The 12,860-nt window shown below is 43.8% G+C and overlaps 1 protein-coding gene across 2 annotated transcripts; it reads left to right on the forward strand.

The window, feature by feature from the left end:
* The first annotated feature begins 1,086 nt into the window (after positions 1-1,086).
* On the forward strand, positions 1,087-7,026 carry LOC109740257 (vesicle transport protein GOT1). 2 transcript variants are annotated; one of them, XM_020299294.4, is made up of 7 exons: positions 1,087-1,309; positions 3,617-3,709; positions 5,662-5,753; positions 5,853-5,933; positions 6,337-6,434; positions 6,509-6,584; positions 6,744-7,026. In XM_020299294.4, exons 2-7 carry the CDS (start codon positions 3,682-3,684, stop codon positions 6,771-6,773), a joined length of 405 nt encoding a protein of 134 aa, XP_020154883.1. In that variant the 5' UTR covers positions 1,087-1,309; positions 3,617-3,681; the 3' UTR covers positions 6,774-7,026. The 2 variants fall into 2 exon arrangements, with proteins under 2 accessions (XP_020154883.1, XP_020154884.1); XM_020299295.4 differs by having other exon boundaries at positions 1,123-1,305.
* Positions 7,027-12,860: the final 5,834 nt, after the last annotated feature.

Genomic DNA, 12,860 nt, shown 5'->3' on the forward strand with positions numbered 1-12,860 from the left:
GACACATCGATCATTCAACAAACCATAAGGCCGGGTACATGTGGATCATTTTCTAAAGTTCTCTGCATGTTTTTTTTTGTCTAACAAAATTCAGTATTCCCGGTCTGGGCAACCAAAACTGAAATATCAGCTTGGCATGCATAAAAAAGTTAGATATAACATATGTTCTAATTGATCTGAGTGTCACAAATTACATCTCAAGTTTTGGTGAATAACAATGTTGTTATGCTTATTACATATTACAGTTCAAAACTTAAAATTTACTGTGATTAAATTTACTTAAAAAGATTACCAGGTATGTAAGGGAGCGTTGTTAGCCAAGAAGCACCTTCGTATGGAGGGCGGTCTTGGACTCTTGGACGGATACAATCATACAACCGTCTGACGGAGCAGCAGCGCAAGACACATCGGGCACAAGTGAGGAAGCCGGGAGTACGACACACACAGCCGCCGTCGCTGTGCCGGGGAGAAGGCACGAAGCATTGGGATTCAGGAGAGATGGACAGTCGGCCGGAGTGAAGCGCGAGAAAGTCGCTGCCATCCCCAACCATGCGCCATTGCCTAACCCACCACCGTCGTTGATGCGCCGCCGCAGCCCACACGTCCTGCGCCGCCGAACGAGGAGGCCGAATCGTGACGAACGCCGCCGCCGCAAGAGATGAACCGAAGCGAACCCTCTTCGGCCCTATTCGGCAAACATCGTGAATCGGCTTTCAATAAACTCGGCCCTATTCGGCCCGACTAAAGAGAGAACGCCCAGGTCAGTCTCCGGAGCAGCGGCCCAGAGATGATGGGCCAGGCGTGGCAAGCGGGGTGACGGTTGAAAAATGCCTCCCGGATGCCGGCGAAACGGCCAATCGATCTAGTGCGCTTGTGCAAGGATCCAATGGCTTAGTATCTCAAGTCGCTGAGAGAGCTTGTAGGTGGCTATGTTATACTGTTTCTCAATAAGAAAACGAATTTTTCTGGGAAGAAGTTTTACTGTAACCGAGAAAAATAGCTGTCTGACAACTTTACGTAAATTATACAGTCATCAAGTAAAACTATTTTTACCGGAGCTGTTGGAGTTGCTCTAAGCCCCCTGAGCTAAAGCTTTTTTATTTTTCTTTTCAAAACGCTTTACCTCTCAGTTCTCTTCGTCCCTGGACATTCTTCCGGTCACCATCGGAGCCGGCGACCGGTGCGACCGCGCGGGGACGCCGTTCCCTCTCATAACTGTCGCACGCCGGGACGCCGAGCGATCTCCTACCCCCACCCCCATCCCAGTCTACCACAGCGACACCGTGTGAGATCCGTGCTTCATCGGTAGGTAATAAACCCTAATCCCAGTCCCCTAATTGCTTCCTCCCCGCAGTCGATCCATTCCCTCCATGCGCGCCGAGATTTCCGCCACCGCGGGCGGTGTGCTTCTTCTTGCCCGTGCTACGAGTGGTCGTGTTGGGGACAATCCCTCGCACCACGTGTCTCGGTCTCGTTACGCGCCGGCAACGCCGTTTCCACCCCATCGAAGTTTCTAACCATCCGAGCTGCCACTTCCCTTTGCGGTTTTGGCGCCGTAGAAGCGAGCTCCTCGGTACTCACCCAGGCAAGCCCACAGCCACGCGCTGTGTTGTGCGGCAGTGGGTTGGAAATGGGGAACCATGGACAGAGGCGCAGCACCTAATATCTGCCACTTTTGTGGTGACTTAATCATCTGGCTCAGCGTCTACTGACCTGGCATATAGGTGTAACTTTTCCAAGTAAAATGCCTGTAGCTCTTCTGATTTGATTGTATATCTGTTCTAGAGAAATAGATCTGTGGTAATGTGCCAGACCAGTGCCTTGATGTGGCAGAATCACCCTCCGGTAGCTCGCTCTCCTGCAAGAAGCTAGTGACTGCATCGGGAGCCTGGACATGGAGATTAGTTGACACTTAGTTGATCTTATATCTGTGAAGATTGGTCGTTAAACTCTGCTCCTCTTGGAGTTTGTTACTGCAAGTTATTTGTCTTGTGTGATTCCCATAGTTTTCTGTAACAGATGGTAACTTTTTATATAGCAATTGTTTCTGCAGAAATGTTTTTAGTGCTCAGGCTCCATGGAACCCGATTTTTTTTTGAAAAATTCAAAAAATGTATTTTAAAGTTTCAACAAATTCTGAAAAAAATATCCACATTGTTATATGGATGTATACTGCATGTACGTAAATTTTCATGATGAAATACGTTAAGAAGCGACAAGTGAGCTACACAAAAATGACAGAGTTGTGATTTTGAAAACAGTGAACAGTGTGTGTGTGTTCACTATAAAAAAATCAATGAGTTCCCTTTATTGTGTAGCTCGCGTGTTAATGTATTTTCTCATTAAATTTTGCACACATATAGTATACATCCATATGAACGTGTAGTTTTTTTTTTCAGAATTTTTGAAACTTTGAAATACGATTTTTGATTTTTTTCAGAAAAGAAGGGCACCATGGAGCTCGAGCACACGAATGCCACACTCTTGTTTCTTCACAAGTTTGGGAATATTATAAATTTGGGTCTGAAGGGGTAGGGATCCTTAGGCTATGGAACTTACTCCCTCCGTTCCTAAATGTAAGTCTTTTTAGAGATTCCACTGCAAACTACATACGGATGTATATGGCCATATTTTAGAGTATAGATTCACTCATTTTGATCCGTATCTAGTCCATAGTGAAATCTCTAAAAAGACTTATATTTAGGAATGGAGGGAGTACGTTATTTCCATATTTGTTTAAATTTAATACATCAGGTACTCTAGGCATCAGCGCCGCTGTGCTACTGTTGTAAACGCCTCAATTTCCTGCAAACCAGCACTGCATTTCTTCCAAATGTAGAAATAAATGTTGGTACTAAGTGATCTATGTGCAGGTGTGGATTGCTCATTGTATATCCTCACTTTCTGATATGGACCTATTTTGTTGTTCTACTCCATCACAAGTTGTGATAGATTGTTGGTACCTGTTAGGAGCATTAACTCAGAAATAATATAGTTATTGTATAATATCTTTTCTGTTTGTATTTTGACATTTTTTTTGTGAAATAGTACCACCATAGATCTGCTTAAGTGCCAGTTAAGAAAAATATCACCAAAATTTTCTGCCTTAATAAAATACTTTTGGAAAATGTGCAGTTAAGTTTGTTGTCATGGTGACTTAACTGTTGGCAAGGTTGGACGAATTTGATAAACACATTTAGGGATTGGAGAGGTTTGAAGGGGATTGGGGAGGAATTTGACTCACAGGGGATTTAATCCCTCACAATCTCATTTAATCCCCCTCAAACCCAATGCAACCGAACAAGGCCTTAGCTTCTTTGTCTTTTTGTGGTCCAACATCTCCTCAGGAAGGCACACACAGCCCTTGTGAAACCGCTCTCATTCCGAGTGGAATATCCCTAGCTCAAAAGGAAGAGTAAAAAGAGTTTGAAGAAACGTTTTTTATAGTGAGCATTTGTAGTTGGGTTTTTCGAGATGGGTATTTTGGTGCTCTGCTAATGTGGTGACTTTGGAGTTAAACCATACCAAATTTCCTTTCTTTGATTAATGGTTATATTTCTTTGGAAGGTTTGAAATCTGGACCCTTCTTGATGTATGTGTATTTGAAATTTTGTAGGCTCAGTTGGTGCCTTGGTGGACTAGTGAACTGAAACTGTATTAATATCTTCAGGCTCTGGTGCAATGGCCTACGAGATCAGTGAGATCAAAAGTAAAGTTCTGCTCTCATTTAAGACTAATACTCACTGCAAGTGACCAAAGCACTTACTTGATTTATGGCATAACTGGTTTGGTGCCAAATATTGGCATGCCATGTTTGGCATTGTGCCAAATATTGGCCACTAATTGGTTGGTTACCGAGTTGCCTTGCATATCTCACATAAAGTTGCCAATATTTGGCAAGTCTTGGTATTGCCAACATTTGGCTAGCCAAATATTGGCAGCAAACCAATCATGCTCTTAGTTTGACATTCAATAAACAGGGTACATCTACCGCGTTCCCTTCCTTTTAGGTGTAATTCTCAAAATAGGAAATACCATTGGAATGGAAATTGTAAAAGTACTGTTGCCAATGTGTGTAATAGTATGTCTTTACAACTCTGGAAGACCTAATGGATACCAATGTTAAATGACCATTCATACGTACTGCTCTTACGAAATTCTAAGGGCATATTTCCAAATTTTGAATGTTCTAGAAAAAATCGTAGTTATACATTTTTGGGTCCACAGTCACCAATTTATGTGTGTATTAATGTTTTAAGGAAGCTGCGTACATGTACAGTTAATGTTTTAGACCAACCACCCTGTTTTTTTAGTGTACACATGAACGCATTTGTAGCTTCACGCTTCATGCTATAATGTGCATCTAGGATTTTTCATGATTATCTTAAAACTTGGAAGTGTTCTTTTGACCTCATCTTGACATTTCCACCTTGAGTTTAGTTGTGCATTTTGGAATAAAATTGTTGCTAGCAATTGCAAGAGGACACTTACCACCTCGTTGCGAGGTAGTTTGGCAATTACCCTCTTTGCAATGGCATCTTGACTGTTGGATGTCTTCAATAGTATTTTGACAATTTTCTGTCCTATTTACGGCAAAATTGAGTGTTATATGACCACTTCATTATTGTTAGAAAACTATCCAGATAATTCCTGATCTTTGGGGTAAGTCCATTAAACCCCCAGAACTGAGAACTGCATATTAACCCCTGTATTAACGCCAAATCACTTAACTGTGTATGTCATTTTTGTATTGGTGGTTTTGCTTTGGTGGGCAAATGTGGCGAACTTTTAGTGCCAGTTTCAGAGGTGGTTAGTGGTTACATGACTCGGGAGGAAGAGGGGGTGTATGGACTGCAAGGGTTAATAAAGTAAAAATATTGTCAGTTCTTTTTTCTAGTACACCCTTTGGCTCAGATACGTCTCAATGTTTCTCACATTGAATTTATTAAAAATTTGAACCAAACTGAAATGTACATGTTAGAATAAACTATGGAGAAATGACGCATATTTTCTTCTCCTGGGCACATGTGCTCTTGTTATTTTGAAATGTTTGGCCGGTGTGTTTTGAAGTTTCAAAAAGTTTGTAACAAATTCGGACATGTACATGTTAGAATAAACTATGTATCTGAAAAGTTCCATAAAAAATGAGTCAATTGTTGTTCTGCACCAACACGGTATTTGGTATTGTTGGTGGATTGTAATCCCTTTTGCCTAACCAGGTTTTGCCTTTTAACATTTGGTTAGTCAACTTATTACTGCTTTTATGGCTATTTTATTGCAACAAGCTGTAAAACAATTTGAGTGCAATATAGTTCATCAACCGCAAACTGTGCCTAAAAGGACGGACCAATAATGCTAGCAAATGCACATAATACTCGGTTATCTATATGTCTTAGTTGTCTTATAAATATTAGGAGCACGAGAATTGTTCTAATTAGCTAGCTTTATGTGAGCCCGAGCTCAGATTGAAGTTACACCTTGCATAGGGGCTTTAAGAACAGCAAATATAATTGCATTGAAAAAAAGGAGCCATTATATAGTATATGCGATGATTATCAAGTTCATGTTACATAAGCGTGGCACCTGTTCCTATTTTCTGATCTCATGTATTTTCCTCTTTTCACATGTAAGTTGAGTATTAATGATCATATTTCGATGTAGAAATTGGCATAGGTCTGGTGGGCTTTGGCATCCTGTTCTCGTTCCTAGGTGTTATCCTTTTCTTTGACAGGGGTTTGTTGGCTCTGGGTAATGTATGATACAACAATACACCAAACCTTCTTCAGTTTCGTTGCTCCTTATCAAATGAGATCATAGTGTCACCTTATTCTTTTCTATCCTGTTTCTTCAAGATTTTCTTCTTGACTGGAGTAGGCCTTCTTCTCGGTTGGCAATCTATGTGGCAGCTATTTACAAAGAAGGCAAACATTAAGGTACTCAACATTTGGATAGATACATGGCGCTATCCTTTTGCTTCTTCATACTTAAAATTGTAATCGGGTAAAGTGTGATGCTACATTATATTATTATTTATCCGTTGCTTACTGAAGTTAGATTTGTTTTCTTGCATGTGTACATAACATATCACATTCTTTCAGACAACTATATTCATCGAGCAAAATTTGAATGTTTCTCGGTGACAGTACAATATCATGTTGCTCTTTATTAGTCTTGTCCTTTCAATGCAATATCATGTTGCTCTTTATTAGTCTCGTTCATTCAATGCAATATCGTGGTGCTCTTTATTTGTCTTGTTCATTTATCAGTGGAATGCTGACCACATTGGTGTCTCTCCCAGTTCCATGTGTTAAATAGGTCATGCTATTTTTTCTGCAGGGATCTGTACCTTTCTTCCTTGGTCTCTTTCTTCTATTTGTCAGATGGCCTGTTGCTGGTATAATCCTGGAACTGTATGGATCTTTTGTCCTCTTCAGGTCATCACCTACATCAAACCATTTCTCTAATATCCATTTCTTGGTTGATACTGACTTTTGCTTTTATTTGGCAGTGGTTACGGGCCTCCTATCCAAGCCTTCCTATATCAGATTCCAATCATTGGATGGATTCTGCAATACCCCTTTCAGGTAAATTTTCTCTTGCATATAGTAGACAGTATAATCTGAGCTGCTCCTCCTGACACAGTTGCCGATATCCTCTGCCCATACTTCTTTGGAGCACTTCCATTGTATTCGCTCTAGATTGTAGATATGACCAATGCTTCAATTTTCATCTTATTTCTGCAGCTATTTGGTCTGAGGCGTAAGCGTGCTTGACAATTATGGTGGCAGAAATTCATGATAATTCATGGGGAAATAGCATATTGCCCAATGTTAAATTGTCAGTAGAAAATTATTGTAGCCTTCATCTTTTGTAACTAAGCTCTTTAACACTGCATCTGCATGACATGGGCTTTCTAACCTTGGTTGTGATGACTTCTACCCTTCAATCAACAGTCGGTAGATGATAGTTTAATATTTTAAGTTCATACGTCAACAAAGTAATGCCATCAAATATGTGGCTGGATTATGGGTTTTGTTTGGACTTGAGAGACACCGACCCTCCTCCCTCGTTATGCCGTCAACCTGACAAACTCTGCAGCATACTATTGGGTCTTGTGTATGTGTTTATGGGTCCAGCTCCTCCCTTATTTTTCTTATTGTTAAGTCGTTTATGCTGTCATCATTCTTTGTTTTGAAGTTTCAATCACGATTTTGGTGGAATTTGCCTGTCATGCCGAGGTCCTCTTGTGCTGGTATGATCGTAAGGTTCTGATGTGATGGGCGCAATTGGCGCCATCATTTGAAAGTGCATCGGAGAAAGCAATGGGCGCTATCATGGAACACTAAACCTACGACGAACTAGAAACTTCGTACTAGTATTGTCCTCAGTTATTTTTCTTTGAAATATAAGTGTCACACGTTAGGTGCATGGCACTTCGCCCCTGACCTTTTTTATGGCAATTCCAGTCACGCAAGAACTAAACTTGCCGTCGAAAACGTTAGGAGTTGTCATGTGCTCGTATCTGACATGTGACACTTACTAGGGTCCTATTTTTTCTTAAGAATATTCTTCTTAGTTTTACTTTTGATAGCAATAGGAACCCACATAGAAATACCATAGCAAACCGCTTAAACCGTAGACAAATGCACAAGCATCCAAACAAACTTTATGGTGATGGTGATGAGGCGAGAATATGTTTTTATTAGGTTGTGTCAAAAGTGTAGATGGCTTGGCCTGGGGAAATGCTCGCTTCTCTGCATCATGCATCAGTGGCTCAGCTAGGATATGTTGATGTAGTACAAGCCAAAAATCATGTTGTGCACGTAGTTTGATAGTTTGTTATGTTTTAGCGGTGAGCAGATGCAAATCACAACTGTTTGATTGTGTGTAGTGTCTTGTTCTGCTCACCTCTTTCGAGCCACTTTGCACCACATTTCACAGTAACATATAGCACATACCAAACATGCGCACAATTAGCAGTACGCATACATTTTATCACGCAATTAACATTGTACATTACCACTTAAACAAGAGCCTCCTGCACAACATCGTGGTATTATTCCCTGAGCAAATATTCAGTTTAACAAGGATTGGCATACGAGAGGACTAGATCATGCAAGCCATGTCACCTTGATAGATGTGCTTGGCACACTTGTACCGACAAAGGATGGAGCTAGCGACGTTGTAGATCTTGACCTGGAAGCCGAGGTTTGACAATTTGAAAACGCGAAGGTCGTCAGGGATGATCTTGTGCTTCGTGTAGAAGTAGTCTAAACTCCTCGTTAGCATGATATGCTCACCCAGAACTCGCATCACTTGTTCGCTGACGGCTTGACGATGCGTGGAAGTCTGAGACGAGCCACCTCTTCATCACCGGCTAGAAGGCCTTCGGGATGACGAGCATGGCTATGTCTTCGGTGTCGTTGATCGACACGTAGAACCTTGGTGGCTCCTTTCCTGCTGGCTTATGCACAAGCCTTTGCCTGTAGCCAATCCCCAGAGGCTTTGTAATCTCCGTTATCTTTCAGACACATCCTCCCCTTAAGCCACATGTTCGCCAGGATGATGTCCTCAACGTCCTCCATGCCAACAACAACATGCACCTCTTGATCGCGGTATCCCACTCCATATTTACAACCTTGTCAGTTAAAAGGACCAGAGTGACTAACATGTTGTTGCAGTCGACAACGATGGCCTTGATCATAACAAAGGCCAATGAAATTGCGATGATGCACTATTTAGAGTGAGTGCACCATTTAAGGAAATTGTCATTGCCATGATTAGTGCATCACGCCAATGCCCAATTGCAATCGTCATGATCAGTGCACTCCCTTATCATGCGAATGCCCAATTGCAATGGCCATTTGTCCTAATCTGATCATGCATGCACATTTGTCCTACGCATATAGCAAGCACGGTCCTGGTAATCATGCAAACGAAGCAAGCAATTCGTTCCTAGCATTCCATTCAAACCGATAGCATTCCATTCATAGCAAGCACAGTCCTAATAATGGTATGCATGTAAGGACATAAGCAAGAACAGATTGTAAGCAGGCATAACAAGATCACACCATGAAGCACTAGGCTAGCAATGTATACTCATAGCAAAAACACAACATGTAGCCTGGATGAAATCGATTCAAATCGAATCCTATCGAATCAAAAACCCTAACGGAGCCAAAGGAGGGTGTAGACGGGGGTCAAGATTTACTTACCGCCTATGCCGGAGCGACTGTCGGAGGGGCCTGCCGACGCGGACAAAACCCTGGCAAGAACAAGGGACCGTGTGACACGGATGACCCGACCAATGTTAAGGCCATAGTCGTCATTGCCTCGCTCCTCATCATGCACGCATTGGAGGAACCGGGCATCGCCGACGAGGTTCCAGCCAAGGCACCCTAGGCTTGCTCAAAGGAAGGGGAGAAAATCCTCACACGGGAGTTAAAATACCCACCCCGAGCACGGTCGATGTGCCTCCCATAGCCGCCGCTGTTGGAAATATGCCCTAGAGCCAATAATAAAATGGTTATTATTATATTTCCTTGTTCATGATAATTGTCTATTGTTCATGCTATAATTGTATTAACCGGAAACCGTAATACATGTGTGAATACATAGTCCACAACATGTCCCCAGTAAGCCTCTAGTTGACTAGCTCGTTGATCAATAGATGGTTATGGTTTCCTGACCATGGACATTGGATGTCGTTGATACGGGATCACATCATTAGGAGAATGATGTGATGGACAAGACCCAATCCTAAGCATAGCACAAGATCATGTAGTTCGTTTGCTAGAGCTTTTCTAATGTCAAGTATCATTTCCTTAGACCATGAGATTGTGCAACTCCCGGATACCGTAGGAGTGCTTTGGGTGTATCAAACGTCACAACGTAACTGAGTGGCTATAAAGGTGCACTACAGGTATCTCCGAAAGTGTCTGTTGGGTTGGCACGAATCGAGACTGGGATTTGTCACTCCATATGACAGAGAGGTATCTCTGGGCTCACTCAGTAATGCATCATCATAATGAGCTCAATGTGACTAAAGAGTTAGCCACGGGATCATGCGTTACGGAATGAGTAAAGAGACTTTCCGGTAACGAGATTGAACGAGGTATGGGGATACAGACGATCGAATCTCGGGCAAGTAACATACCGATGGACAAAGGGGATTGTATACGGGATTGAATGAATCCCTGACATCATGGTTCATCCGATGAGATCGTCGTGAAACATGTGGGAGCCAAGATGGGTATCCAGATCCAGTTGTTGGTTATTGGCCGGAGAGATGTCTCGGTCATGTCTGCATGGTTCCCGAACCCGTAGGGTCTACACACTTAAGGTTCGGTGACGCTAGAGTTATTATGGGAAATCGTATGTGGTTACCGAAGGTTGTTCGGAGTCCCAGATGAGACCCCGGACGTGACAAGGAGTTCTGGAATGGTCCGGAGGTAAAGATTTATATATGGGAAGTCCAGTTTCAGTCGCCAGAATGGTTTCGGGGGTTATCGATATTATACCGGGACCACCGAAAGGTGTCCGGGGGTCCATCGGGTGGGGCCACCTGACCCGGAGGACTTAGTGGGCTGAATATGGGTGGGAACCAGCCCCCTAGTGGGCTGGTGCGCCCCCCCAAGGGCCCAAGGCGCCTAGGTGAAAGGATCGATATAGTTGACTAGAGGGGGGGGGTGAATAGGCAACTAACCATTTTTAGCTTTTCTTTACCAAATTAAACTTTGCATCAGAATAGGTTGTCTAGATATGCAACTATGTGAACAACCTATATGATGCAATGACAACAAGCACGTAAGCAAGTAAGATATATAACTCGAGTAAACTTGCGAAAGTAAAGGAATGAGATAACCAAGAGTGGAGCCGGTGAAGACGAGGATGTGTTACCGAAGTTCCTTCCTTTTGAAGGGAAGTACGTCTCCGTTGGAGCGGTGTGGAGGCACAATGCTCCCCAAGAAGCCATTAGGGCCACCGTATTCTCCTCACGCCCTCACACAATGCGAGATGCCGTGATTCCACTATTGGTGCCCTTGAAGGCGGCGACCGGACCTTTACAAACAAGGTTGGGGCAATCTCCACAACTTAATTGGAGGCTCCCAACGACACCACAAAGCTTCACCACAATGGACTATGGCTCCGCGGTGACCTCAACCGTCTAGGGTGCTCAAACACCCAAGAGTAACAAGATCTGCTAGGGATAAGTGGGGAGAATCAAATTTCTCTTGGTGGAAGTGTAGATCGTGGCCTTCTCAACCAATCCCGAGCAAATCAACAAGTTTGATTGGCTAGGGAGAGAGATCGGGCGAAAATGGAGCTTGGAGCAACAATGGAGCTTTTGGGGAAAGAGGTGAGTCAACTTTGGGGAAGAAGACCCCTTTATATAGTAGGGGAACAAGCCAACCGTTACCCCACTACTGCCCCGAAGAGAGCGGTAGTACCGCTGTGCCAGCGGTACTACCGCTTGCCACTATAAGCGGTACTACCGCTCCTCATCGCGGTACTACCGCTTGGCCCACAGCGGTACTACCGTGGTGGGAGGGCGGTACTACCGCACAGGAGCGGTACTACGTCCCCCCACAGCCGCGGCCAGTACCGTAAAACCCGACACGAAAAAGGAGCCCTCGAATCGAGGCGATACTAGCACGAGACCACCGCGGTACTACGGCTTGGGGCTACTAGCGGTACTACTGCTCTGGAGCGGTACTACCGCTCCCAGAGCGGTACTACCGCTTGTGGCACCCAAGCGGTACTACCGCTCCGTCCCGCGGTACCACCGCTGGGACCAGAGTTAGTACACAAATGGGGGCTACTAGCGGTACTACTGCTCTGGGCGGTACTACCGCTCCAGAGCGGTACTACCGCTTGTAGCACCCAAGCGGTACTACCGCTCTGGCCCGCGGTACTACCGCTAGGACCAGAGAGGGCACAATGAGAAGAGAAACAAGCCCATCATCGAAACGGAAAGGCTCGGAGGGAGGGGCAAAGGAAGTGTACGTGATGATTCCGCCCTAGCCTTTCCAAAACGGACCCCCTCTTGATAGTACGGTGATCCCTATGAAACTAGTCCACCAAACTAATCCGAAAGAACTACACCGTCTTCGCTTCAAGCTCCGAGGGGAGGAAATCGTCTCGTGCCAAAAGGATGAATCTCTGAAAAACACTCAACGCACACGATTAGTCCGCAAAAGCATTGTCATCAATCACCAAAACATCTTAGGGATAAATATGCCCTTACAATCTCCCCCTTTTTGGTGGATTGATGACAATACGGGATTTGCACAACTGGGAAAAGACAAAGGACATAAGCAAACCCCAAATCTCTAAAATATAGACGGGCTCCCCTAGATGTGTGCCATCAAGATAAGTGCTTTGGACTGCACGACACACATACTAGGATCAACACTCCCCCTGTATTTTAGAGACCAACAACCTAAGCGAGATACAAGATAGCAAGATATATAACATAATGAAGCATATAACTCATGAGATATCAAATGACTAGAGACAAAGAAAAAGATATGATAAGGATAGGGTAGCATATGTCTCACACCATATGACTCGAACTAAAGTCTCACTGAACACAAAACCAAGCAAAGCACAAGGTCCAAGCAAAGCACAAGGTAGCACACAACGAAAGCACAAAGGCAACGACACACTCGCAACACAACGACGCAAATCCCTAAACTCTCTCCCCCTTTGGCATCGAGACACCAAAAGAGGCAAAGAGCTAACCTACGGCTCCAGGTGAGAGCATGCTGAGGATCTCGAACATCAGGTCTCTGCGTGATCATCTGCACTGCCGTCCTCGCCCGGAAACTGCTCGGCATTTGAATCAGTCCACGGACAGT

This window comes from Aegilops tauschii, chromosome 6, assembly GCF_002575655.3.
Source record: "Aegilops tauschii subsp. strangulata cultivar AL8/78 chromosome 6, Aet v6.0, whole genome shotgun sequence".
Classification (NCBI taxonomy): domain Eukaryota; kingdom Viridiplantae; phylum Streptophyta; class Magnoliopsida; order Poales; family Poaceae; genus Aegilops; species Aegilops tauschii.